This window comes from Apus apus, chromosome 9, assembly GCF_020740795.1.
Source record: "Apus apus isolate bApuApu2 chromosome 9, bApuApu2.pri.cur, whole genome shotgun sequence".
Taxonomy (NCBI): Eukaryota; Metazoa; Chordata; class Aves; order Apodiformes; family Apodidae; genus Apus; species Apus apus.
Genome location: NC_067290.1, coordinates 6,382,295 through 6,409,769, shown reverse-complemented (window position 1 = coordinate 6,409,769; position 27,475 = coordinate 6,382,295). Strand labels below are relative to the sequence as shown.

General features: G+C 39.0%; 1 protein-coding gene across 2 annotated transcripts in view; it reads right to left on the bottom strand.

Moving 5' to 3' along the window:
• FHIT (fragile histidine triad diadenosine triphosphatase) overlaps positions 1–27,475 on the bottom strand; it is a 558,573-nt gene that overhangs the window by 131,448 nt on the left and 399,650 nt on the right. For both annotated transcript variants that reach the window (XM_051627731.1, XM_051627730.1), the window contains 2 exons: positions 13,548–13,693; positions 12,633–12,662 (listed from right to left, as the gene is read on the bottom strand). In XM_051627731.1, the coding sequence (XP_051483691.1) occupies positions 12,633–12,662; positions 13,548–13,693 (176 nt within the window). The remainder of the gene's footprint in view (positions 1–12,632; positions 12,663–13,547; positions 13,694–27,475) is intronic.

Sequence of the window (27,475 nt, the reverse complement as noted above, 5' to 3'; positions counted from 1 at the left end):
AAGAGGTGTTGAAAAAAATGGGCCCGTGCATTTTGTGTATGAACGAGCAAGGGAAACCCTTCCAGTTCTCAGTAAAGTCCAACCTCAGCTCTTCTAATGTACAACTGGTTCAAAGTCCCCAGAATGCTGAACCCCTGCACTTAAGGTCAGCTAATTTTGAGTGAAGCAACATACCTATAAATGGTCCCTCCTCTCTGCCAGGGCTGTTACACTGCATATGCTACCAGTGCAGAGCACCCGCAGGCACCCCATCAGAACAGAGGGCAGCAAGCACTTGGCTGGTGCTGCACCACAAAAGCAGCAGCCTGGCTGCAGGCAAGCGAAGGCCTGGGCTGGTAACTGCAACCATAACTTTTCAGGCCATCACTCAAAGATGCTCCATCAAATTAAGCCAGCCTAGAACAGTGCTCTGGCCAGAGCAAATATGCTGCACTAAATCCTACTGCTGGCTGAGCTGCAGCAAGCTAGCTCAGCCATAGCGTGTTCCCCAGCACAACAAGTCATGCAGGCCCAGGCCTGGGCAGGTGTGCAGACTCCTGTGCAGGTAGGCTCAGTGCTTCCTACCTCAGAACAGGCAATCTGCCTCCCTGCTTCAATCTGCTGCCAGACAGGCCCAGAAAACGCAAACAAAACACAGCCCTAACTGCTAACCAAGCAGATGCCCACAATCTGCTTGTCCTGCAATCTGCTGTTAATTATAGAGCCAAGTAGGTGGGAACACCTGAGCCACAGGTGCTGTCAGGGCTTTGCTGTGGCACAGCACTGTGCTGAGGAATTACCCCCAAGGAGTTTGTCACCCGGGACAGCAGTGTTTTGGCAGCAGCATTTTTCATGCAGAAGGAAACTAGCTGAAAGACTCATTTCCTGCTCCCACGATCTGCTCTTAAAACTCCCAATTAAGTGAAAGTCTGTCAAGCTGAAGAGCTTTATTTGCTTACTTCCCTTCTCCAACGTGCCTTTTTCCCAGGACTTTCACTTACATAATGCTCTCGATAAAATATTGCCATCTACTTCAGAAATGAGGAATGATGAAGCTGTTATTTATACAAAATTAAGTTTCCCACATAAACGAGTTTTGTATACTCTGGATTTTGGATCTCTCTCATGTACTACACCTGGATGCAGAGTGGAGGATGACTGACTGCTTTGGAATACAGCTAAAAGCACAGGAAATGGGGGAAAAAAAGGCACCTTCAGGTACAGAAACACCCATGAGTCACTTCTCTCAATATGCTACAGATAATGAATAAACTATCCTGTATTTTGTATTTATTTTTTGTCAACAAAATCTAATCAAAGTTCATTCTTTTTAGAAACTCAATAGTTACACTAAATTAGACTACACAGAAAATTAAATCATAAATCCATACAACTAGGCCCTGCCTCTGTCTCTCCAAAATAAAACTTGTGCTGTCTTAAGCACCTCGTTTAATTCTAAAAGGCTGAGCTTCCAAACTAGCTATGGATTTGATCATTTAATCACATGAAATGAGGAATTGTGAGGGTGAAAAATTATTATTTAATTAGGCCTACCTGGTAATCAATAGCAATCTATGAATTAATTAATTTGCATATCCCTTGTTTTTATGTTTGTCCACAAATTGTTAGGTTGGGTTTTTTTTTTATTATTTATTAACTTTCTACATTCAGTATGCAAAAGGAGGTGCTTAAACTGTATGTATTAAGTAGAACAAATAATTGAGCAGCAGGAATACATGTATGTCCTATAGAACTGACTGCAGGACAAGATTTAATACAGAAAAGAAATAAAACAACAGAGCTTATGCTCCCCAGGATGCATGCATAATTCTCATTAATGTTAAGGAAAGATACTAAATGTATATGCACTGAGGGGAGTTTATTAGAACCTAATAAATTCTGGAATTTTTCCCTTACTTTTCTTTTTACTTGATAGTTACTATACCAGTTTATTTGTTTAGATGAAGAGGAAAATATTTAAAGAATAAAAACACTATATCAAATTATGCTTCATAGGTTATCCTCTCAAAATGCTATCTTGGTTTTGGAATGACTAGATTTACACATATTACCAATAATTGTAGGTCTATAGGATAAACTGTATGAAACTGGAGTGTTGCTCACACAAGTAGGGTGAAATATGTTTGTAGAGAAATGGCAAAAGCTCCACTGATTTAGTCCACATATTTTCACAAGTGAACATAATCATTTATACCAGAGAATAATCCAGCCCCAGACACCAAGGTTGTTCTACTTACATGAGACTCAGAGAATTGAAGAAAGATTACAGATTCATATTCTGCTAGATCATAATTCTAGAAGTAACTCAGGGTGGCCTCATCAAAAGGCCACAATTGAAAGAATGGCTTTTGTTGAGTTTAGTGATGACTTATTTGCAGAAAAAAGCATCTGTTAAACACTGTATGAAACGATCCACTCCTCAATTAACCACCCCTGACAACTCCTATCCTGCTGAGATGTGCTGGAAGCCCAGGTGAGATGAAAATCATGGTATTGTTGTCTTTTGTACACCATCTCAATGGACAACTAATAAAGCTCATTCACAGGTCCATAAAAAAAAAAAAAAAAAAAAAAAAAAGAGGAAAAAGTGCCATCTCTGGGCATTATCTTTACTTCACATACTAAAAACTAGACTTGAAATCACACAGGAAAAAAAATCAATGTTCATGAAATCAGATAGAGGAATTTCAGCATTTCAGATTTTAACATCTTTACAAGCAAGACCAAGACAATCATTCACATGAGCACTTTCCATCTGGTCTAGTTTATTTTCTTTCAGCCTCTCACAGAGTGAATTTGGATCAATGATCCCAGGCAGACAACATGAAATGAAGATTTTCATGGTAGCAATGAAGGAGGTAACTCACAAAAAGTATAAAATGAAGTGAAAATAAAATGGTTTGACTTTACAGAGATAACAATCTAGGAGATTACCAAAGGAGAAAATATTTTTCTCCTGCCGAAGATGTGAGTAATCTAGCAAATACAGGATGCTTTTGCAATCTGTCTTTACCACGGGCTATAGATTTCCTCTGCTCTGAAGTGCTACTGGGCAGGATTTATTTAGAGCAAGTGTGTACACGGACACACCACACTTAGCTGGTCCTTGCAGAGGGGTACAGGCAGAAACAAATTTGTTCTGACTGCATATGTCATTCCAGGTCCAGAAGCAGAGGCAGCCTCTGAGCCCAGACCTGAGCCCATACTAACAAATCCAGCCTGTCTGCATCAGTTCTTGCAGACATGAACTTATTACTCCACTTGGGCCTGCTGTCCTGTCTCCCTGGGAGCACCATAGTGAAGGATCCCCTCTGCACCCTGCACAAATCCAAGCCCCAGGTCATGGTAGAAGGGATGGGAGACAGAAAAGCTCAGGACAGAAGCAAGACATGGTGCAAATGTAAAACTGAGAACAACAAAATGGCACAGATAGAGGTGAGCTCTCCTGGCACAGCCAGAGCACTGCAGTGCCCCATGACTCTGTGCTGCCTCTAAAGGACAGAGCTATTATCAACCCCAGCCTCTCCACCTGCTCAACAAAACAGCAACAATAACTTGGCCCTTCTTTAAATCTCTTTGGCTGCAACAATTTGGTTGCTACAAATTAATTACCAGTCTGCTGCACCTAGCAGGGGACTGAGAACTCATCAGAAGGACTGAAGCATCTCAGACTCCAGGAAAATCACAGTCTGTGATGGGGAAAAAAAAAAAGTGTGGGGAGAAGAAATGGTAAAAAAGAAAACTCCAGTATTAATTTTACTCAACTGGTTAATTATTAGAGGGAATTTTCCTCTCTGTAAGGGAACAGTTTCTCTCCAAAGTAGGCAACTGCTTTAAAGCAGGGAATCTAAGTTTCTCTTGTCAAATCTTCTGTCTATGATGTCAGTTAACGGCATAGTAATCGTTAAAAGGCTCATTTTCCTCAATTAATGTCAATTGTAGCATTATACCTAGAAATCCGAAATATTAATATACAAAAAGAAATTTAAAATACCCAGAAATGCTTTTATTTACAGACTCCTCTATTTGAAAGCTGCAATTCTATTATTTTTTTCTCTCTTCAAAATAAAGGGGTTGCAGTGTGTTTATGTACTGAAAGAAAATAAGGAGTACCAGCAGCTAGTTCAAACACAGAATAATTTATTTTAAAAATCTTCATACTGACTGGAAATTTACCCACTAGTCATATTCAAAATTATTTCAAACTACAGCTTAGCTTTACAGAATGAGCAGTAACCCTCTGTATGAGTGGTCTTGCCAGAGGGCATCCAAGCAGCCTTCAGAAGGGATGAGGGAAATGAGGCTTCAGAGAAAGGTTTTGCAGAAAGTTCTCGGCTTGCCCAGCCTGGTTTGCAATGAGCACGACACAAAAAACAATGTGGTATCCAGACTAGATTTTCATTTTTTTCCCCCACTCTGTCTTCCTGTCTGGAGCTTTCTGAGCAAGTTTTATTCTACTCTTTTAGCCTTAGATTTCAATTTGTAGCTACCTTAAAGCTGAGGCTTCTTTTTCTGAAAGTCCTATATGGGCTAACATGATGCTGCCAGAACAGACTAAAATCCATGGACTACATCAGGTGTACTTGTATTTCAGATTTCTTAGAATTTCAATAGGTTACAGTGTAACCACCTACTCTTTCATGTGCTACAGGAACAGGGCTACAAAAGGTCTCCATTCCCTTCCTATCACATGAAAAACATTCCCTGCACTCTTTCCCTATTCACATTTTAAAGCAAAGAAGCCATTCAAGCTGTGCAGGCTCTCTGAGGAGCTGCAGAGACAGCTTTAAGTAGGCAGCTCTTTCATTTTTGGAAAGGAAGGTGACTTTAAGGGAAAAAAAATATTAAAATGAAGTCAACATTTTCTTTATTAGTGCATTGATAAGGCAACCAGGAGTCTAATAAATGGGTTCCCTTAGTCTGGCTGAAACTGGGTCATTGACAGGAGCAAAACACTGTGATTCTGCCCTTCCCTGGGAGATTCCGGGTGTCACAGCATCCAGTCAGACAGCTGAGGCACCAGAGTTTTCACTTGACTGATCTGTGTTAAATGCCTTTGGGCAAGAACACCCAAGAAACTCAACCACAGAACAGTTTCAGTGCAGCTAAATGGCCGCTCATAGAGGGCACAGGTTGGCATGAAGGAAAGAAGTCTGGTTTGCATGTGAGCCTTTGACATCCCTCCTCATCAGTGGTCAGCATAGAGATAATTTTATGGTGGACCTTTGGAGGAAGCAAAAACTGTACCTGGTAGCTAAGACTGCAAAGTGCAAAATGACATGAGGACAGAACATTGGCAGACAATGTTCTATTATAAAGCATTATATCACTTTTTTTAAAAAGAGTTAGAAACCTATTAAAGTGAAATCTAGCTTTGCAACACTTGCTTAATAAACAATTTTCACCTACTAGAAAACACAGAATAGCATCAGGTTGCACATCTGAATTAAACAGGGATACTTTTGCATATTTCTTGGTGAGTTACAGGCTAGTTTAATACAATGTTTTGTAACAAAAGATAATAAAAAAAATAAAAGAAAGAAAGAAAAAGAAAGCATTCTATGTTAAATTAAGAGGTTTATAAGATACAAGCTTGACAAAGAGAAAAAGCAATACGGATGAGATGGAGCTTGGAAAGAAATTCATACACTAACCACACAAAAATTAATCAACCTTGACTGTGCTATTAATGATTTTAGACCTCATGCATTGTCTAGGATTTCTAGAGGTTTTGCATTTACAGTACAATAGGGTATTTGTAGGACCTGTACTTGAGAGTGGCATTTGATTGATTGTATATACACTAAGACAGAGAATGATTTAAATGCTAAACATATTGCTGTAACATGGGAACAGAGAAGGGAAAGATATTTTCTAATTAAAACATAGGATTTTTGATCCTAATCTCAGTCATTGTGGGGCAAATGAAGAGCAGCATGTGGAGCAACTAATGGATTTCTCCAACATCCCTCCCTATATTGTTTTTTTTAGTCACAAAATGAAGCTTCAGTAAAACAGAAAGCATTTCCGAAAAAGGTTGTTTTCATAATGAAAGACTTTTTGTTGTCAAATTACCCCGTTATAACATTTTCAAAGGAAAGCTTTTCCACTTTTCTGATAGAAATCATCTCACATTTTGAAATTTAACTGCTTATAGAAAAAAAAATATTAAAAAATTGAAGACCTTCCAAACTCCCAAATAAACCTTTCTGAATGACAGATTTGTTCAAGATTCTCTTCTCACAAAAATTGTAAATACCTGAACACATCCCAGAAAAAAAATAATAAAATTAAATGAGAAGCAGCAGCATGTTTAAAATGCTTTTGTCAAAGCAGCAGCAGGCTCTCCTGGAGCTGCACAGAAGGGCAGAGCATGGGGAGCCCTGGCAGTGTTTAACCCTCCCTGCAGCAATCAGTCAAGGTCACAGTGGGCAGCATGAAGCAGTGTCCCAGCTCGAACAGGGGCAACCACTCACTTTCCACTTGGAATTGCTGCTGGCACAACCTCCCACAGACCCGGCCCCTCCCCAGGCTTGCAGGGCTCTGCAGACACATGATGTGGCTGCTGGGGACTGGGACAGGCTCCCAGCTCCCACGGACATTCCTGAGAGTGCACACACTCTGTCTTGCAAATGCAAGCACCTTGGCAGGTCCGCACACAGTACCTGCGGTTTAGCTCCCACTTGGTGACCTTTGGAGAACAAAAATGCAGTGGCCAGAGAGCTCTGTGGGTCTGCTGCTGAGGGGGTCGTGCCCAGCAAGGGAAGAATTTGATGCTGGATGTGGCCAACAGAGCTAAATAACTTTTAATATCTGTACACTAAGGCAATTTTAACAAGCATTTGAGCCTACTTACTTGCTTATTATAGTTTAATTTAGACAGTGTCAAAAACTCTGACTAGCTCTGGGGATATTTTTGGAATTAAACTATCTAAAGAGAATATTCATCTAAGAAATCCATATGGCAGGAAAGAAGGGTAGAATTGCTAGCAAGGAATAGTGAAAATCTTATTTCTCATTATAATTTCTCAGTTTGCATCTTGAAATTTCTTTTCTTTCCTCATTTATAGCTGAATATTTTTAATTTTTAATCCTTGTTTGGTTTGCTTTATTTGCATTCTAGTTCAAACTATTCTATGCTTGTCCAGGGACAGAGAATGATATTACTTTACAAGTCAGGGGTACAGCAGGTCATGACATTCACTACTGAAAATTCAAAATCATCCAGTTTCAGAACCATCATAATTCATTGCTAAAAAGAATCTTTCAAAAATTTCTGTCCCCATCCCTTCCGGGAAGTTCACAACCTGGTATTTCTAGATCAGATTTCAATATCCAGGACATAATTTCAATTTATCAACACCTTGGAGCCTTTGGTATTCTCCGTTAGGATGGTGTCACATCCATCAATCACTAGCCTGTTTCCACTTTCCCAATATACTTTCATCTCCTTCAGTCTTCAAAAAACCTCTATAACTTTACATGAGTGTACACTGGACACAGACACCTGTTAAATTTGTCAGCTGATATCATGCATTAAGTACAGGAGCTGACCCATACAAATTATGGGAGCCTTAAGAACCTTTTTCATGCTAGATCCTGCATGATGTTATTTGTATTAAGGGAGAGTTTACAAATCCATCAGTGCCTCTTTGGACTATAAACATGGCAAACAAAACAGCAATATGATGGTTTTCCTGGAAAGCTTATAGTTAAACCCCAAACTGAATGTTACATGTAATGAACAGGACTAAGGACCTGACAAATCAAAACTGAAATTGTGAGTCTAGGGCTATACTCATTAATTGCATCATAAAAAACACAAGTCTGGCCAAGGGACTGAAAGGAGAATTAGATCAACACATGCAAGGTTTTTAAAAAGATCTTGAAGGAAAGGGCAAAAATTATTATTTAGAACAAGCACAAAAACAACGAGCTGGAGAAACACTTTAAGGGAGGCGAGGGCAAACTATTTTAATGCCCCTTCTGCTTCCCTGTCTCTGTAAAGGGCAGTATAATCCTAGCTTTGAAAATATACATCACTAACATCCCACCAAAACCCACCTCAGTCTAAGTATAGTACAGAAATATAAAGAAAATGATGAGCTCAGAACAGACATAGCAGCCCTGAGACTACTGAATTTGCTGTGCTAATTACCTATCTTCAATATTATATATTGTCCAACCAAATACTATTAGTGTAGATCTCAAGCAATTCAAAGAGACTGCTGTACTTCATCAAATCATTTTTGGACATCCCACAAGCTTTCAAGACAATCATGGTTCTGAAGAGTAAATCAAACAAGACCATTTGTTCATATGTTTCAGTACAATCTGGTTTTCAAAAACTTGTTTCTATGTTTTTTTTACTTGAATTTTTGCATTTGTTTGGAGGTAAGAAAAATCTTTGCATTTCTCAAACACCGGCTTTTTTGTTCATTTAAGAGAGCAAAAGGTGGTTTTCAATATTTTGTTACACAAAGACTCACATCTGCCAGGCTGAGGCATCGAAAGCATTGCAGTTAGTGAATTTAATCCTTCTGATGCAATTGGTCTGCAATGCAATCTGATTAAATTTAAAGACTCAGATCTGAAGTCCAGTACTTCAGGTCCAGAGATAAGTAGACAAATAGTATGAAAGAGCAGTCTGCTGTGGACTAAAATAAACCCTGTACTCCACAGTTCAGGCTAAGATTTCTAAAGAATGGAAGCCAGGTGGATTGATTTAACACCACATTAAAAAACCATCTAGGAAAGAAAAACATGTACATCAAAAAACAACAGTGAGACAATCTTCTCAGTGTAAAATAATTAGTGGAACGTGTGACATTTAAAATAAATTTCTGCACACATACCCACACTGCCACCATCAGCCTTGCTTTCTCATTTATTTATTTAGGTGAACCTGTAATTGGCAAACAGGCACTTACTCATGGATGACCGTGGAGGTGCTGAGCTGCTGGAGACTTCAACACTGCTGCAAAATAGAGTATGTGTTCATTTGTGTTTGTGCAATGGACACTTGCTGTGCAATATTATCTTGTCTCTACAGATAAATTAGTTGCATCATGCTCCTGCCAGCTTGATTTGCTTAGCCTTTACGGAGTACAGACTACATGGAGTTTCTTGTGATTGAATCTCACATAAAAGGTAAACCTGAGAGTTTATTCTACACTATCCTATACATCCACCAAGGCAGCTAGGGCATTTACTGACTTGATGTTGAAAAGAAGGCTATAAAATATACTGGGGAAATGTTGAAACATCACTCACTCGACACAGCAATAAGAGCCCTGCATTAAGATGCAGAGCTGATTTCCCTGATCCATGAAATTGCCTGGATATTTAAGGCATTCTCAAACAGAACCAGCACAAAACTCACCCTCCATTTCTGGCACAAGGACACCAGGAGTTTTGTGTTCTCTGAGAAAAACAGAACTCAAAATCGCAAAGATAAATATTCTTTAAGAGAGGACCTAAACACAATTTCCTTTCTTCCTTCCTCAGGTAAGAAGAAATGCTGGAAGATGGTCATGCTTGCTGACACACCGCTCAGAGATGCTCAGCTTCTCTGTTGGGAGTGGGTGCAAGAACCTCTTACAATAAAACACAAAGTGTACAAGTCTGTGACCACCTTTGGAGGGGCACATTTGTCCGTCTCATAAATAGGTGACAGAGGTGGAATAGGCAGAATCTGTGGACAGCTATGAAAAAAATTATGAAGCAATATATTGTATTATTTTATGGTCCGAGACCCGAGATATGCTTCAGAATTCCTCAGGAAATATGTATTTCCAGCTGCTAAAGCGTAAGAAAAGACCCACCTACACTTCCAAAGTACTGGTAAGCTGAGGGTCAGATATAATTTCTTCCAAAGACCCATTCAAACGCACAGACTGCAACAGTGGGGGAATCTGAAAGGACCATAAGCTTCCCTAGAGCACTGCCCTGCAGGCTCTGCTATCTTAGATTCAAAGGAGGACACTACCCACAAGGAAGAGAGTACAGCAATAATGGAGATATGTGTTAGATCATAAACAGATTCCCATTAGGTAACTAAGAAAGTTTTACTCCAAAAGGCACCACTGAAGTATCCTGACATTGCAGTACATGGTAAATCTGAGTGAAACCTGCACACACCAGCAGGCTTCACACCAGAACAATGAACAGGTAACATTGGAAGACAATTTAATTGTTGATTTCTATCCATAAATCACACTGGAAGGGTAACCTCCTTTAAACCCGGCACATGCCTTGCACACCTAAGTTTTAGCATCTCCATAGCAAAGAAAGACCTGTGACTCGTGCTCAAACTGAGGTCCAAGGTTTGTCTTTGGACCTGGATTGCCATTCCTTCTTGCCAAAGAAAGAGAATTTCCTAATCTTCTTCAGATAAAATTTCTCACTCAGTTTGCCTTCAGCTCTTCCCATTTTGTAGTAAAGCTTTGCATTGGCCAGTTTAACAGCCAGTACTCTCCCCCAGCTTCCTGTAATGCTTTTCCTGCATAGCACATACACTAGCCTATATTTATACAGGTATACAGAATTATACAAAATGTGAATGGAAAGAACTCTTGAAGCCATCTGGTATGTGAACCCATTCAAAGCAAGATCAGCTACACCTAATTAGCTCCTGACATATGCTTGCCTACCCTAGTGAAACAGAGTCTCCAGAAACTCCCTTGGATATTTATTGTAATGCTTTGCTATTCTTGCCATTAGAATGTTTTTCTAGCAGTTAGTTTGTTCCAGAAATTTTAATTAAAAGTTCCCTCAGAGGAAAACTGGATTATTGTGCATTCTGATGTATGAAGAAAAACATACAGAAACATGCGACACATTGAATTTAAGGTTCTTAACTTATTTGTATGTCACACAAGTGGTTTTTCAAACTTTCTGATTCAAAACAGTTTTAACTAGCAACAGCTATTTATTTATCCACTCTACTGTTCACTTTAAAGAAGATCTTGATCATAATAATTTCTTCCCAATTCAAGTTTTGAAAGCTGTAAGTTCTTTGAAGAAAATAGATGTTGGCATTTTTGGATTATAAACATCCCAAAGTGATGATGATAAATTACAGTGTTGCCCAATGATGCAGAAAAGTAGAGAAATGCAAACTGCTAACCTCTGATTTATGAATACACAGGCTTTATTACAGGGTCTAAGCATTCACAGCTGTAAGAGCAGGTCATTTTCATCTCATGGCTTCTTAAAAGTGTGAGAAGGAGGCACAAAGGGTGGCTACCATTTTGAACTGTACTGGATAGATTAACACATAATGCTCTCTGCCTCCAGTATGAATACAAAATTATTCAGAATTTCTTGCCTTTTAAAGGCCTACATAAGCATTCATTATGTTCACAATCACAGAAGACGGGATTTTTTACATCTATTTTTCCTCATTCGTATTAACAAATGTTATCATATTTTAATATAATCATTCCCATAAACCTTTTATTACACAGAAAAAAATAATTTGTCCAAGATACTAAAAGAAATCCTGTGATCTGCTTGTTGAAACATGTCAGTGTTAATGAGAAAATTCACTTCAGACAGTATCAAAAGTGAGACTTTCACCTACCAACAGGCATTCCCCGTGAAACCCACCCAATGCACTCTAAGTCACAAGCCAAGGAATCTGTTTTGTCTTAGTACTGAAGTTGTATTATATTCATTCAGCACTCCTCAGATTCCCAAAGCTTGGGGATTTTCTAATTTCTTCTTCTCTCTCCCTATTCCCTCTCTGTTAAATATTCAAATCAGTCAACAAAAAGGAGTAGGAAAAATACTGCAAATTGGAAAGAGGTAAAATGCTTTGTTATGCCATCATTTGGTTGTTACAGTTATCTTAATCAACCCAAACAACTTGTTTGAGACATCTAATTTGATTTTGTAAAGTGCTAACCCATGGCTGTATTTGACATCCTTTTGATTCCAAACGTAAAAAACCCCTTTATCTAATGTTAAGGGACATAATCTAACTACACATGCATTTGCATTACAGGTCAGTGAAGCATGGCTGGAGAGCCATCTTGGACCCTATCTGTGTTATTACTCAAGCAGAGAGTATAATCATAAATCCTTCTCTTCCCCTCCACCCTCCTGCCTTTTTTAAAGTAGTACACTTAAAATCTGTTTTTCAGCTACACTGGCTCCATTACATTTGAACTTCAGTAAAGAGACTGTGATACGAACATATATAGAGAAAGTATAGACAAAAGGTATATTTTCGTAATGTGGTTCAGCTTAACTGTTCCTATAATTAGCTACAACTCATTAGGCAGTAAAAAAAGCAACAAAGAGATTATGAATGGAGGGGCAATATTTTCTCAACCAAACAAACAAAACCCTTAAACAGATGCTTCTTTCTAAGGCTTTCCTTGCATAAATACACCCAGCAGCTTAGAAAATATATTTTCATGATTGAAAATTTTTGCCTAGAAAGAAAACCTGTAAACATTATCCTATGCAATTTCAATAAAAAGTATTTACAGCTATTGCACACTTGGGATTTTTTGATCTCAAGGATAAAATAACAATACAGCAATGGTCTGCAGATAACTAGCTTTGATCTCTTATTAGTTCTTATAATAGTCTCTTAATTTGTATCCTGTATAATAAGCACTCACCTTCACCGTTTGTCCAGCTTCAGGGCCATCCTGTAAGCAAACAGAGAAGTCTCAAGTTAGAGGAACTAACAAAGATCACAAAAGAATTCAGAAATCTTAAGCCAGTAATAATTTACATCCAATTTCACTCTATGCTAATCTAGCATATTTTCCTTGGGACCTGTCACAAACCAAAACAAAGGTTTTGGATGAGGCACCTTTCCATATCAGGCTATGGCAAAGTGAGAAATGGTACCTTGGACCACAAAAGACAGTTCTTATTTTTCCTTCTTTCAGATAATATTTTTGAAAAGCTAGCAATAGATTTCTAATCCTTCTGGATATAAAACCAGACACATGAGAATTGAATCTAAGTATACTTGCTTAAAATCTTACACTAATGAAATGAGCTTAGTCTCCTGATTTGCTTTAAACTGAGCTCTTTTCTTTTGGTATGAAAACACCCAGAACAAATAACTGAAAGGTCAGAATTGATAACACATTTACATAGCCACATCCCTCTGCCTGCATACAAACAGCTGTGAGCAGGAATCACCTGTTTCCATCAAATGCAGTTTACCTGTTGAACAGGGAGATTTGGTTGCCTTCTCTAGGTCAATCCTGCAAACGCTTCTTTCAAGGAAGAGTATTTGCTGAAATACACCCAAGCAAGCACTGTGTTTGGGAATGTTCACAAGCTTATTCCAAAGTTTTGCATTATTAGTTACCTACACTTTTCTTATGGTTTGCCTTTTAGTTTTTTTCCATGGCAAATACAGCAGTCTGCAATGCAGTTCATGTACTTCATAAAAATTACTATTTTGCATTTATTGCCCCTCAACGTTTGAATTTGCTTTTATCATTGAACTAGGGAAGAAGGCTGAAAGCTTGATAAAACAAACCATTAGACCTTTCTTAGTTGACTGATTTACCAACCTGAATTGATATGGTGAGCGAGGTCCCACAGAAGTGCTTCTCCACCACATCCCCAACCCTTTGCGCTGTACGAAATAAATCGGCCACTTCCTCAGGACCCAAGTCACGGAAACGCTCCACTGGCCGCAGGGGACAAACAAGGACATCTGGAGGTAATATTGTTAAGGCACAAATGCAAATCTGAGGAGTCCAGAAGGAGAAGCGTCTCAATCCCTATCCTGTAACCTGCTTCTAATCACCTTTTAATAGCCTAAACTCTTCCTCTTTGAGGATTACAGCAAGAGGCACTAAACCATAAGGCTAAATCCAGATCACCTTCCGACACTTTATTCAGAAGAGTTTCCCCAAATCCTTCAGATATGGGCAAAATACCTAAACTGAGACCTGTGTGTCACTACTGAGACATCCAATGAAAAGCAAAGTTTTCACAGACTCTAAGTTATCATTTTGATGGAGAGATGCTCATATTCAATACCTCTGAAAGTCAGAGACATTTCCTTCAAGTGATTAAAGATGGTGGAAGGCCAAAGGAATTTAAGATTAATTTGGGTGTGTAATCTGAGACAAAAGTTTTACAATGCTTTGCCATGCATCTGGTATGTATTTTTGAAAATCTTGATCTTGTACACCTAATTTTAGGTACCTATAATTAGGTACCACTATGCTAATAATAGCAGATAATTTATTTCTACATCCCAATAATTGCTATTCACAAGGAATGCTCACCTGCTATAAATACTATACATTTTTAGAAATACATTAAGATACTATTCCCTTTTAGGTGTGATGTTCACAACACTGTAAATACACTTTGATTTTATTCTTAGTGACTATGCTTCAAAAGTCAGTGAAATTAAGGTATAAAGTAAACAATGAAAGTACATAGTATTCAGTCATCTGATCTGCTATGCTCACAGAAATTAATAATTGCTATGATTCCTCACTTGAAAGTAATTTTTGAAGCATTATTAAGAGCGTCCAGAATTCTTAGCAGAGCCTAGGTTGTGTAAATTTAAGCAAGTACCTGGGACTTGATTCTCATTTCAATTCCCTGCAGTCAGGATTTTTTTCCTGACTTACCGTGTTTGCAGAATAAAGACCTTAAAATCACCTTTAACACCACTTGAACTTTTATGACCAAAGGCTATGAAAATTAACAATTTCTTATTTTTTCAGTATTTAAATGAGTGTTCAAAAGGCTATTTGAAGAAAATTAATTTCCATGCCATTGTCTTACAGTAATCTTTATTTTTACTGCATCTTGAAGCCTGCAGGTATTCAGGAATATCCTCTATACTCCAGGAAAGGTAACTAGGAGATGGTCTGTAGTTAACAGGCTCACACAAAGGCTAAATCAACCTCATCTTCAAGAGCAGTGAGAGATGTTTGAAATAAAGATTAATACAGGTGAAAGTTTACTTCCATAAACACAGAGGCAAGTTTACCTTTACCAACTTTATCACAGGAATCACGTTTATAATTCTGACTGGGGAGAAAAGCTGCCATTTTCTGAAAGGGGCAGGGTATTATCATTTTTCAGAGGCCAGATGAGGACAGACAAGATAACGGATATTTACTGAAGTGGGAGCAGATTTTTTGAGTGAGCTCCACATCTAGCAGCTCCCAACAGAGCAGAGGAAGATTGACCTCAGCTGTGGATGTTAAGCTGCTTTGAAAATCTGGCCCTTGCTGGTTTTTAGTACAGCATCAGCTATGTCACCACTATTCCCTTTTTCTCTTCTTACAACTTAAGGTATTAAAATTTAAGAAAGGAGACAAACGTATTTAGAAAGCAGGTGCTTGGAAATAATCCAATCCTGGATGGGGAAAACAAGCCTACTTTTACGGGGTTTTAGTTCTAAAATGCTGTGCTTCTTGGCAAGCTACTGGGCATAATAAGACTCCTGTAATTTATTTGTGCCTTCCCAGCACACTATACAAAGCACCTCCATAAAGGTTGCTATTGGCTGAACTGAGGGCCCAAGGGAAGAGCTGGAAACTTGCTTGGCAGACCTGATTTCCATACTAGGAATAAAGGAATAGAAAAACTAATTAATTTTACTCATAAAAAGGAAATCCATGTCAACACTAAACCAGGAAAAAGGACGTTCGTTTAATCTGAGTTCATTTTTCAAAAGGAGAGAAGGGAAGCTTTTACCCTTAGGGCATCTGATACTTAAGTAGATAATTATCCTTCTTCTGCAGCACTGCTTTATTATCATGGGTCAACGAACCATTTATAAACGAAGAATTTCCCCTCACTTACCTCTAGCAAAACTGCTGCTTACATTAAGACAAGTTTCCCTTTCTCCATTAGAATTTTTCCCCAGCAGTTTCTTGCCCTCTCAGACTTGCATACACCTCACCAGATTTTGTTTGTTCTCTACACAGCTTAGGGCCACAGCTACAGGTGTGAATTTTTGCATTAACCATGGTTTCTACAACCTTGTATTAACACTGTACTACTTGGCATTGTGACGTATTGTGAAAAACATGGGCTAAATGCTGCTTGCAAGAGCTTTTGTTTCCATAGCTCACAGCAGAGGGAGAGAGTGAGGTGTGAGTGCTCCTTTTGATCAAGCCAGGACGTCTTTCCTCTTAATTTTGTCACTGATCTGCTCTCTCATTTGAGCAAGTGGTCTCTGTACCTCTCTCCTTTTCCACACTTTGCCTTAGCTGCTTAAATAGCATTTCCTATTTGGTGCAATGGCTATTTTCTTATGGAGCTGGGAAGCTCTCTGCTTGTGTGTGGCTGTGAAGTGCTTCTGCAACATCAAACAATGTGCCCATGAGCCATGTCATTCTGCAGAAAGGATTTTCACTTCCTCCTGACGTTACCAAGACTCATTTACAACTCAAACTAGGTTTTAACCATATTTCTGTCTTTGAACGTGATAAATAATTCAAAGGCACAATCACACGCTGGAGCATCTTCTCTGAACTTTCCATAATTTCAAAATAATTCTACAAAGAATAATGATAGAAATTCTGAATCAGAGCTAAATTAACATGAGAATGTAATTAGGGCAACATTCAAGTTATATTTAACTATGAATATATAAAAAGGCAAATGATAGAATTAATTCATGGATTTGAGATCATCAAGAAAGCAACCATCCATTGCAACTTTAAATCATACTTCTCAACTACAGCTTTTAACACTAGAACAGTTTTTATATCCTGGTCAGATTTTAGTCTGGTTAGATGCTCCATTCACCTCAAAATTCTTCTTAAGGGTTAGAATTAGATAAATTGTTCATTGCTTTCTGGAATTACCCACTGCAAACAATGCTATGAACTGGTGATGTGCTTCAGGTGACTGTGTTTAAAGATCCAAGAGAAAGTGAGTCTGCACTTAGGTCTACATGCAATGATTCCTTAGAAGCATCCACTGCCACCTGAGATGCCCCAGGGCATCCCGTTACCACTCCAGAAGGGCAGAAGACTCCCATATGCCCTGTGTCATACCTGTCAGCCAGGTGGGAAGCCAGTCATTTTAGGTATCTGAAACAGCAATAGGTGGCTTTGTTTGGGCAACAGCCCCCACCTTCACAGAGTGGCTCAGCAGGACAAGAGACTGATGCCCAGCAGACATGCTGCATGATCAAAGATAGCAATCTGCCTTCAGAAAATTTGAATTTCATGTTTATTTTCTGTAACCACCATAATTAATAATTTCATGATTTCTTCATTCATTCTAAACTGCTACTGACTGATGAAGTTTCTATTTTTAAGCTTTGGTGTGCACAGCTGTTATTTCCTTCAAATTTTCCAAGTCAGTCCACATCATTAGAGTACGTGCAATTTAATATGTCAACTTCTCTATTTTAAGGAGTGGAAAACCTTTACACATTATTATAATCTGTGACTGTACACTCCTCTCTCTAGATCTTGCAGGAGTCTCTTAACAGCCTTACTTCTTTCCTTATACCTAAACAGGAATACACAAATCAATATGCATACCCTCACACACACTAAAAGTTCCATTAAAGATTTATTAAACAATTAAGAATGTCAGTATTTACCAAAGACTACCAGTAGATAGTAGACTAAAGCTCCAGTTATGTTAGTGCAAGTGCATAACCATAAAGTAGCAGTAAAGAAACAGTGGATCAAACTCATTACCCTCAAACTCAGCTGGAACCTAAGGATGAGCTATGATTGCAACTAAATCACTTGTGCTTCTATATTGGGCACAGCAGACCACTCTCTGCACAACCTTGGGTGGGTTGTTTAATGCACCAAAGACCACGAGCCTCCTTTGTAATTCAAATTAACAGCCTATGCCTGTTGGTCTATTAAGACTGTGATCTGTTTGGAAAAAGCTCAGACTTGGGATCAAGCTCAACAAGTTTCTACACATCAGCAAGAGAATAGGTGCTGAAACACGTGCCAGCCCTTTGAGTCAGGCATTCAGAGGTATGTACTGCTTATGGTTCTGCAAAGAGCACCCCAGTACCATCAAGGCTATGTTCAGCTGTGCCAAGCACCAGTACCGATTCCTCATGTATATTCAAATATTTAAGGATACAGTCACACCGGAGATTACAGGTCACTACTGAAAAGTGAGCAATTTTTAACCTCATAATGACTTTTATCAACAGTGATCAGACAGAGAGGACTCAGATTCTACTGGAAAAGCAGAACATATGGCCAACACCTGCATGCTGACTATTCCGAATGAAATTTTCCTTTCTCTAATACACAGAGTGGAAGCTCAAATTCAAAGGCACAGTAGCAATTTTTATTTGCTTTACCTGAACTTTGACTTGGAAGCCTAAATTATTGTAATTCTGTATTTAAGATCTAAGTCAGGCTCTGTGCTCCCTTCAGTGGGATTCTGATCAGCCCCACAGAATGCCCATTATAAATTTTCACACACAACTATCAAGGTACATATGTTCTGTAGTTCTGAAATGTTGGAAAAAATGGCCCTTAGGGAGTCCAAAAAACCCCCAAACCCCAAAAAGGATAAAATTCCTTTTATGTGACAAGCTTTACAACTTTACAAGCTTCTTCCTGGTTAAGTCCATTAGTTTGCTATATAGAAAACATACTTTCCGTTTTGATTTCTGTTTTATTCCTGAATTTGAACTTCAAACAGAACAATTCAAAGCTTTATAAAGGAAAAAAATTAAAGGCTCTCCAGGTACTGACATTCTAACAATAGGAATAAAATGTTGGGGGGGGGGGGTTGTCTTTTTGAGGAACCAGTTAAAAACACTAAAATTGACAGGTTTTCTTAATGTGTGAGGCTTTAAAAGAACAAAATGCAATGGGAGAAAGGCAGAATATCTAAAAGTGAAAGAGTAATTGCTTCTTTATAAGCTCCTAGGTTTGACCAATATTGTTAGTTTTCTGAACCATTTGTTACAAAAGGTTTTAACTTAGGAAAATGAATTATATTCAATGAGTAACATGGTCAGGAATCCATAGCTCATATTGATAGAAATAGTGCTCCTTTTTAAAAGATTTTAAAAACTTCTGCAGCACAAGAATCAAAATCTCAAGAATTAATAATAATAAAAAAATAATTTAAAGATCAAAAGTAGCAGCTAATGACATTTCCAAAACTTTAAAAACTCTTGGCATACCTATTTAGCATTCTAACATTTTTACACAAAAGGCAGCTTAGTTAATAACAATTTTTTTCCTTAATAATTTAAGGTTGGAAAACTCATAAAAACTGTCTTTTTCATTATTATTTTGGTTTTGACTCATTGGTTTTCATTAAAAATACCCACTAAAGTGTCTCAAAGTCTGGTACCCACAGATATGTAATATTGCTTCATGTATTCATAACCCTGGATGAATAACTTAAAGCACAGTAGCCTCTGCATTTCCCTCCTGGCTGAAAACACCCCAGTCATTTACAGAGAAACTGTCAGCAAGAACTCCTGCCATGAAGATGAGGGCTTTGCTCATTTTAGGACTAATACAGACTGTAGCACCATGGCTACTGCTACCATCTCATTCTATGAGCAGGAAGCATTTTGGGGGACATGTAGATTTGGTGTCCCTTGAGCACTAGGCTGCTCCATGCCCAGTTCAGTTCTCAAAGAGGTGGGAAGACAGTCCCTGGATGTGGCTAGTGGGAGTTCAGAGGCCTGAAGAACCAGCTGTGGGAGGCTGCAATAAACAATTATTTCTAACAATCTTCTGTGTCTGTATGAAAGACCCCTCTGCACATCCATAAGCTGGCTGATGGGAATGAAGAAATAGCGTGCTGTGGGGAGCTGGGCGAGGGACTAGTCTTTTCTTAGCTCCATTTTACATGAATTTGCATCAAGTGCTCCAAGCAGAGAGAATCAGTCAGACAAAGCTTCAGGTATTAAAACTCACCACAATGTTGTCCCCAGATTCAGTTGAGGAGTGTAGGCAGGGGTATTGAATTAATCATTGCATCTCAGCTGAAGTTTTTGTTCAAAAAGCTCTAATTGCTAACAGAAAGAAGTCCCATAGCTCAGAAAAAACACAGCAGAATGCATGACTAATAAAATTAATGTAACTGAAAAACATCTGCCAGTCATTTATTTCTTTTCCTTCTCTTGAACAATTTCTTCACATTTTGAAGGCTACAAGCAATTTTTCTATGCAAAGAAAACAATAACAGTTCCACAGATGCTTATAGAAGGAGTTAAGAAGGAAGCAAAACCAACTGAAATAGCTCATGCATGTATACACATAAGACATCAAAAAGCCTCTACTAATGAATCAAACTTATTTTGCTTCATTACAACAACAACATGCCAAGGCATCCATTCAGTCCCCACCAGACCCACTGAATTAGGATGCAGATAAAACTGTAGCCATGCAAGAACTGATGTCTCCCCCACCGTGGACAAATCCTATTCAGTAAACAAAGGGACTCACTTTTGGAAAAAAATCTGTAGAGGCTATTTGGACTAAGAGTGAGCATCTCATAGTAGAAAAGGTAGAGAAACATTCTTTGGTGGATTTTACATGGACAACTGGATTGAAATACATTTTGGAAGGCTGTTTTGATACCATACAGGAAATAGTGCATCACAGAACTTGCTAGTTTGGGAGAAAACTCAAATGTGAACAATAAAGAGGATTAAGAACCAAAGTGCAAGAAAACGACAGTAAAAAATTGCTTCAGACTATTAAAACCACACACATTTTTTGATCTCGTTATGCCACATCTTAGAATTAACAAAAAAATCATTAAGACAAATTATCTAAACACATTTGATCTTGATAATGCAGCTCAGTACATGTTTACGCTAACACAGAAGACCAGATTTATGCAATAAAAGAGAGAATTAGTGCTTCCAGTGGAAGCAGGAACAATCAGGGGAAATAAAGATACGGCTTATAGTTTAAATTATGCTAGATAGCCCAGCAAAGTACAAAGCATTGCTACTCAAAGTACAGTGACTTCATAAGACAGAGGGCCACAGCAGGGAAATGTGAGATTCAGAACTGTTCACTTTTCATTTTAAACAAGCCTTTCGTATATTTGATTTTCCCTTGAAATGCCTTTAGGGTATGTCAAGTAGGTCACTAAAGGCTCAGTTCCTCATAGCAAGTGGCCCTTTTCTGCTAGCTACTGACCTGAGGGGCAGCTTTGGGCAATAGCAGGTGTTTAAGTGGAACCACAGTGAGAATAGCCATGGGAGAGATTGGGGCTTGGAAACAGGCCTCTGATCCAGGTTTCATTTGGTGGAAATTACTGCAGACCTAAACTTACATTTGTACCAGGAATGAGGATCACATTCTAGAATCACATTAAGCTTTTGCCATTGGAAGGCCCAAAAGCACTAACAAGTGGCCAAATCAGAAATGTAGTAGTCCCAGTATTAGGGGAAGGAGTCCAATAGGACTTCATCTACAACTGCTATGGTGCTCTGATAAGATCCTGTAAAGAAATACTTTTGTACAACTAATTTCAGCTAAGAGCTACATCTATATTGCTCCACATGATGATATATCCTACTTATAAATATATGCCAAAACTATTTATAATTACATGAAGTTATTTATGCACATATATCAATTACAAAAGTACAAGACCACAGGAATAAACAGTTATGCCTGAAGCTGACAGCAGAAACCAAACAACACTTGGGGTGCAACACTCAAAAAGAAGTTTTTTGGCCTAAATATCAGAGTGATGGCATTTGCCACAGAAACTAATGTTTGTCCAAGTGACATGCACCACCAGAAAACTGCATTGAGTTCAACTGACCAAACTTAACCCTGCTGGAATTGCATCACGTCATTGCAAAGCCTCATTTCAAACAGAAGAAGTAAACTCATGATCCAGCCACTCCACCTGAGAATAAGAAATAACTTGTTTGAAAATGCTTCAGCATTGAGTCTTAATTAAAGCTGTGGCACTATCATTTTCAAAAATGATGTGATCATTATGAAGTTCTATTCTAGCTCATGATTCAGGAACTATAATGAGGGAATAATTAATTACTAAATATTAGTTATGACAAATTTACTTTCTTGCAATCTATTGGATGCCATATTCCAGGCATTAAGTTTTATCTGAAACAAGCTTTAATATGGTAAAAAGACATCACAGACATGTTGGAAATTAAGGCTATGTATAAGCATTATTGGCAGTGTTGTCTACAGCACTTGAAAGTACTATCTTCTTTCTTATTTCATTTTTTCCTGTATTGGGCATTTATGGCAGGAGACAGCAATGAAATAAATGGATTAATATTTAGTGAATATCCATGGAATTTATCTTGCCTAATTTTGAAGGTATATTGATTTGGCTGACAGAGCAAACCACTGGATTTGGAACAGTGAAAAGCCAGTGCTTTTTGGCAGTAATGAAATATCTTGCTGCTTAGGAAGTTTCACTCCTCTCATCCTCTTCTGTTTTCTCCAGAATTGTTATCTCAAGGAAGGACAGGATCCAACCCATCTCAAGAAGGCTGGCTCTGCTGCTAGAGAAGCTGATAACAGATCCACTTTCTCAACTACCTGTTGATGCTTATAACTCTACATTATGTCCGTCTTGAACAACACAGAGAAAGACAAACTTGTGGTAGCACATGCCAGACTAACAATGCCTTCACTTCATAACCAGTGAAGCATCATCTGGAGAAATGCAGTATAAGATCAATTATCAGAATATCACAGGGGACAGTGAACACATTTGGATAAACAAAGTTACAGGTAATGAAGGTAATTTTTAATGTAATTGCTAGATAACGAGAAACATGAATAACAGGGAGTTTTGGAAAACTGAATTTGGATAATTCAAACTGTCTTACACTACATATATTCCTCAAAGAATATAGTAATGTATGTTGGGATTTTCAAAGATTTTAAATAGAATAAACCACCTGATTCTCATTAATTTCTCAGAAGTGGTTTTCTACCTAGTACTGTTAGGGTGTTCAGAAAACTGCTCCAAGTAAAGCAAATGGAGAGCTGTGTTTGTCTTCAGCTGGAAGCTCTCATGGTGTATTTTGCACACTTAGTTACTACAATTGTTACTAAAGCAACAGGATGGGCTATGCTGCTCCAGGGAACTATTCCATGGGAGTAGAATGAGCCTAAATTACAAAGGAGAGAAAGAAACTCTCTTGTAAAATAAAGAAATGCTCTCTACACCCCTTGCTGGAATAGCTTAGCCCTCCATAAGAACATGAGCACCTTTAGGAACAGTCTGAAAAACAAGAGAAGTTTCTATCTGCCTTATGAAGGAGCTGCTCACCACACTTGCACAGCAGAAAGGCAAATCATACTACCCTTGCCCTGCAAGATCACATCGTTGCTGCTGCACCTAAAAATAAATCTGCCAGTATATTTCCATCAGTTCCTCTGAATACTAAAAAAGGCAAAGTCCATGATAAAGAAGCTAGATGAGCATCTTTACTGCACTGGCTAATACACAGTTGAAGTGGAGGTAGTAGAGAGATTACTTTACAAGTATAAGTTTATAATTGCTTTTGCAAATGTTGTTACTTCTTTGCTGTTTAGCAGGACCTACTGAAAACAGTACTGCTGTGTTCCCAAGTAGTTCTCATTATTCATCAGCAAAGCCCAGGAGGATGCACGTTTTTCTCTGTCCATTCAGGACAGAAGTGGTGACCCCTAGAAATCCTAACAGTTAGAGGACAAGGACACTAAAACTGAAATGGTAAAAAAAGGGAAATATAACTGAGGATTGATAGAGTTATATCAAAATACAGAGGAATATAGCAGTTGCCTCTTCTGCAGTTTATGTATCTGGGGGTTAAAACAACTAGTACAGCAAAGCAGGGAATCATCCTTCATTCAGCTGCAGTAGAGGGAAATGTGGGGTGGAAATACCAAAGGTCCTGTGTGGTGTTTAAGCAGACTCAGAGGCAGTCCAACATGAAAAGAAATTATTTTAAGCCCCTATTTTTTAGCTACTTAATTTTGACAACTTATTTAATATCTGCTCTAACACAAAATGCTTGATAACATCAATAACGTTCACAGAAAGTGCACGTGTCAGGGAAAATTACTCCCAAAGATGCATTTTCCCTCACCTGCCAGGGAAGTTAGATTTGGGCAAGTCATACTTAAGGGTTGAAAAAAACTCACCAAAACAGGTCATAGAACGGTTTGATTTAGAGGGACCTTGAAGATCATCTAGTTCCAACCCTCCTGCATGGGCAGGGACACCTCCCACCAGATCAAGTTGCTCAGAGCCCCATCCAACCTGGCCTTGAACACTTCCAGGGAGAGGATATCCACAACCTCCCTGGACAACCTGTGCCAGTGTCTCACCACCCTCACACTAAAGAATCTCTTCTTAATATCTAATCTAAATTTAACCTGTTTCTCCTCATCCCAGCACTACAAGCCCTTGTAAAAAGCCCCTCTTCAGCATTTCTGTAGGCCCCTTCAGGTACTGGAAGACTATAAGGTCTCCCCAGAGCCTTCTCCAGGCTGAAGAACCCCAACTCTCTCAGCCTGTCTTCATAGGAGAGGTGCTCCAGCCCTTAGATCATGTTTATGGACCTTCTCTGGATTCACTCAGAGACCTTCATGTCCTTCTTGTGTTGAGGGTTCCAGAACTGTACACAGTACTCCAGGTGAGGTTTCACAAGAGTGGAGTAGAGGAAGAGAATCTTCCTTGACCTGCTGGCCATGCTTCTTTTGATGGAACCCAGGACACAGTTGGCTTTCTAGGCTGCAAGCGCACAGTGCTGGCTCATGTTGAGCTTTTCATCGACCAACACCCCCAGGTCCTTCTCCTTAAGGCTGTTCTCAATCCATTCTCTGCCCAATGTGTATTTGTACTTGGGATTGCTCCCACCCAGGTGCATAATCTTCCACTTGGACTTACTGAACTTCATGCAGTTTGCATAGATTTCCCTCTCAAGACTGTTAAGGTCCCTCTGGATGGCATTCCTTCTCTCCAGTATGTCTGCAACACCACACAGTTTGGTGTCATCAGCAAACTTGCTGAGGGTTGACTCAATCCCACTGCCCATGTCACCAAAAAAGATGCTGAACAGCACCAGTCCCAGTACTGATCGATCCCTGAGGAACACCACTCCTCACTGATCTCCACTTGGACATCAAGCCATAGACTGCAACTCTGAGTGTCACCATTGAGTCAAGATGTAGAGTCCAAAACTATCCATATGAAGCCCTCCTTTTAATACAAAATAAAACTCAAGCAGAGGTAGTAAAATAGAGCTTACAAAGCACCCAAGACAATGAAAGCTATAAAGGAGGAGGGAATCAGAAAGTAGGTTTCCCTTCTATTTTTCACTTGCATAACAAGCCCTCTTGGATAAGGACAACCAGGCCCTGTGTCATGATTGCCTCTGTAGAAGCTGTTCTAATACTATTATTGTCATTAATGTTCATTGTTCCCAGCTCTGTGTATCACAGCTAGGCATTTCAGCATGCATGGTACATAAATCCATACTCTCCTCCAGGACTACTGCAATATTCAAGAACATGAGAATGAAGAAGACAAACTAGCAGTTTAACTCTGAATAACCTTATTTTGTGTGTGTGTGCCATCTGAAACCATTACTTTAATGTGATTACCTATTTTTATTATTTCCTTTCTGTGGACTTGGAATAAAGACACAACTGAGACTCTCTCAGACACAGTCATTGGCATCATTACAGTTTTTTCTACTGTCATCAACAGAGATCTGATCTGTAAATCAAGTTAGAGTGTAAGGGCTACTGAAGAGTAAGCACTCTTTATCATGCTGTTACATATCCAAGCTACCACTCTGGCTCACTGAGCAATACAGACTGTTTTAGTTCCTTTACACAACCAGAGGAGTTTTTAATGCACATATTATTGACCTAGTGGGGTTTTATCATGTCCCAGTGTATCAGGGGATTCCTTAATCCAAGACTTCTTTACATGATCTATTTTCATGGCTCTTTTCATAGTCTGTCATTATAAAGATTTGCAAATCCAGAACCAGTGTATGCTTAGCTCCTATAAAGGTGCTCAAGGAGGAGAGAGGGAGAAGGCATTTCCTCACTCTCATTTGCCCTCTCACACTCAGCATGAAAAATTTCCTGCAGGGGTGAGAGCCATAGGGAGTTGCATGGCACAATGTTGGCTTTCTGCCCACAGAACCATTTCCACATCAGCCCCTCACCTTCACAAAACCAGCACGATGGACATCCTCCTTTGCTACTCTCCACAGAGGACAGAAGAACATGCACACCTTCTCAAGGAGCCAAGTCCATCAGACCAGTGCTCTACAGAAACAGGAATCTCAAAGAGCAAATATGGGTCTCAAAATGGTCTGCTGCACAACATCAGTTGCTAGTGAAAGCTACTGATGTTTGATTCCTTTGTTGGAACTACTCAAAGTAGACAGAGAGGTTCATGCCCAGTAAAGGGTCACTGATACAAAAAAAACACTGTTGCAAAGAAAATGGGTGGTGTCATGTAACTACCAAGGGGAGACCTGGAATGTCTTGTAGTTGTAGAGATCAACAAAATATAAACTGAACGAGGGGTCTGAAAAGATGTTTGCAGAGATGAAACCTGTCTCTCTTTCTGTGGGTTTCTGCTCAGTAGAGACCTGAACCTGCTCTCCTCCCTTCCACTCCCTCCTCCAATTTATTGAGCCCCAGTTGCACAGGCGCAAATAAAAACATCCACATGTACCTTAATACCTGGATGAAACTCCCTGTGAGTGCTGTACAGTGCAAGGACAGGGTTCAAGGTTATCAGATGCTTTAGGCTGAGGTCCATCAAGGCAAGCACTTGATTTCATGGCCCTTAAACCCTTACATCCCACCTCACCCTCATTAACAGATATTTCCCATGTCACTGCTGGAACCAGTGTTGGAATCTGCAAGACTGCTGTGCATTCCAAATTAATCACAGGCCTAAGAGTCTCACTGGAGCAAGGTCTGAGTAGCTGATAACACTTCACAGCACGTCTACATACCCCCAAAGATTTGGGCTTTGATTTTTACTTTGGACCTCTCAGTGTTACCATAATACAAGCTGATAACAACAATATGTCACTGTGCTTGTTGCTAGCAGACAGTTCCCTGGAGTGAAGAAAAAATTCTTTAAATCTGGCATGTCATCACTGTTGAAAAAAAAAAAAAAAAAGTAAATTTATACCAAAAAACCCCACCTCAACTAAACAAAAACCCCTCCAACAAAGATGACAGCACTCCAACTGCATCCTGGATGTAAGGGATATTGAATTTGGTATCACAAACTTTCTTTCAGCAAGTAAATTTCTAGATCCCTGTGTTTCTTCTTTAAATTACAAGCACACAGCATTTCTTGAGGGTTTATGATCATCATCAAAGCAGTCTTGCTGAGAAATGTGGATGTCTTTCTCTTTCCAAAGGTCACAAAGTAGATATCCCATATCTAAGGGCTGAAAGAGCACAAACATTTGGTACTCCTCCAAATGAAAGCATCTCCACTGTCATTTGTACAGCTTCCTCTTGTT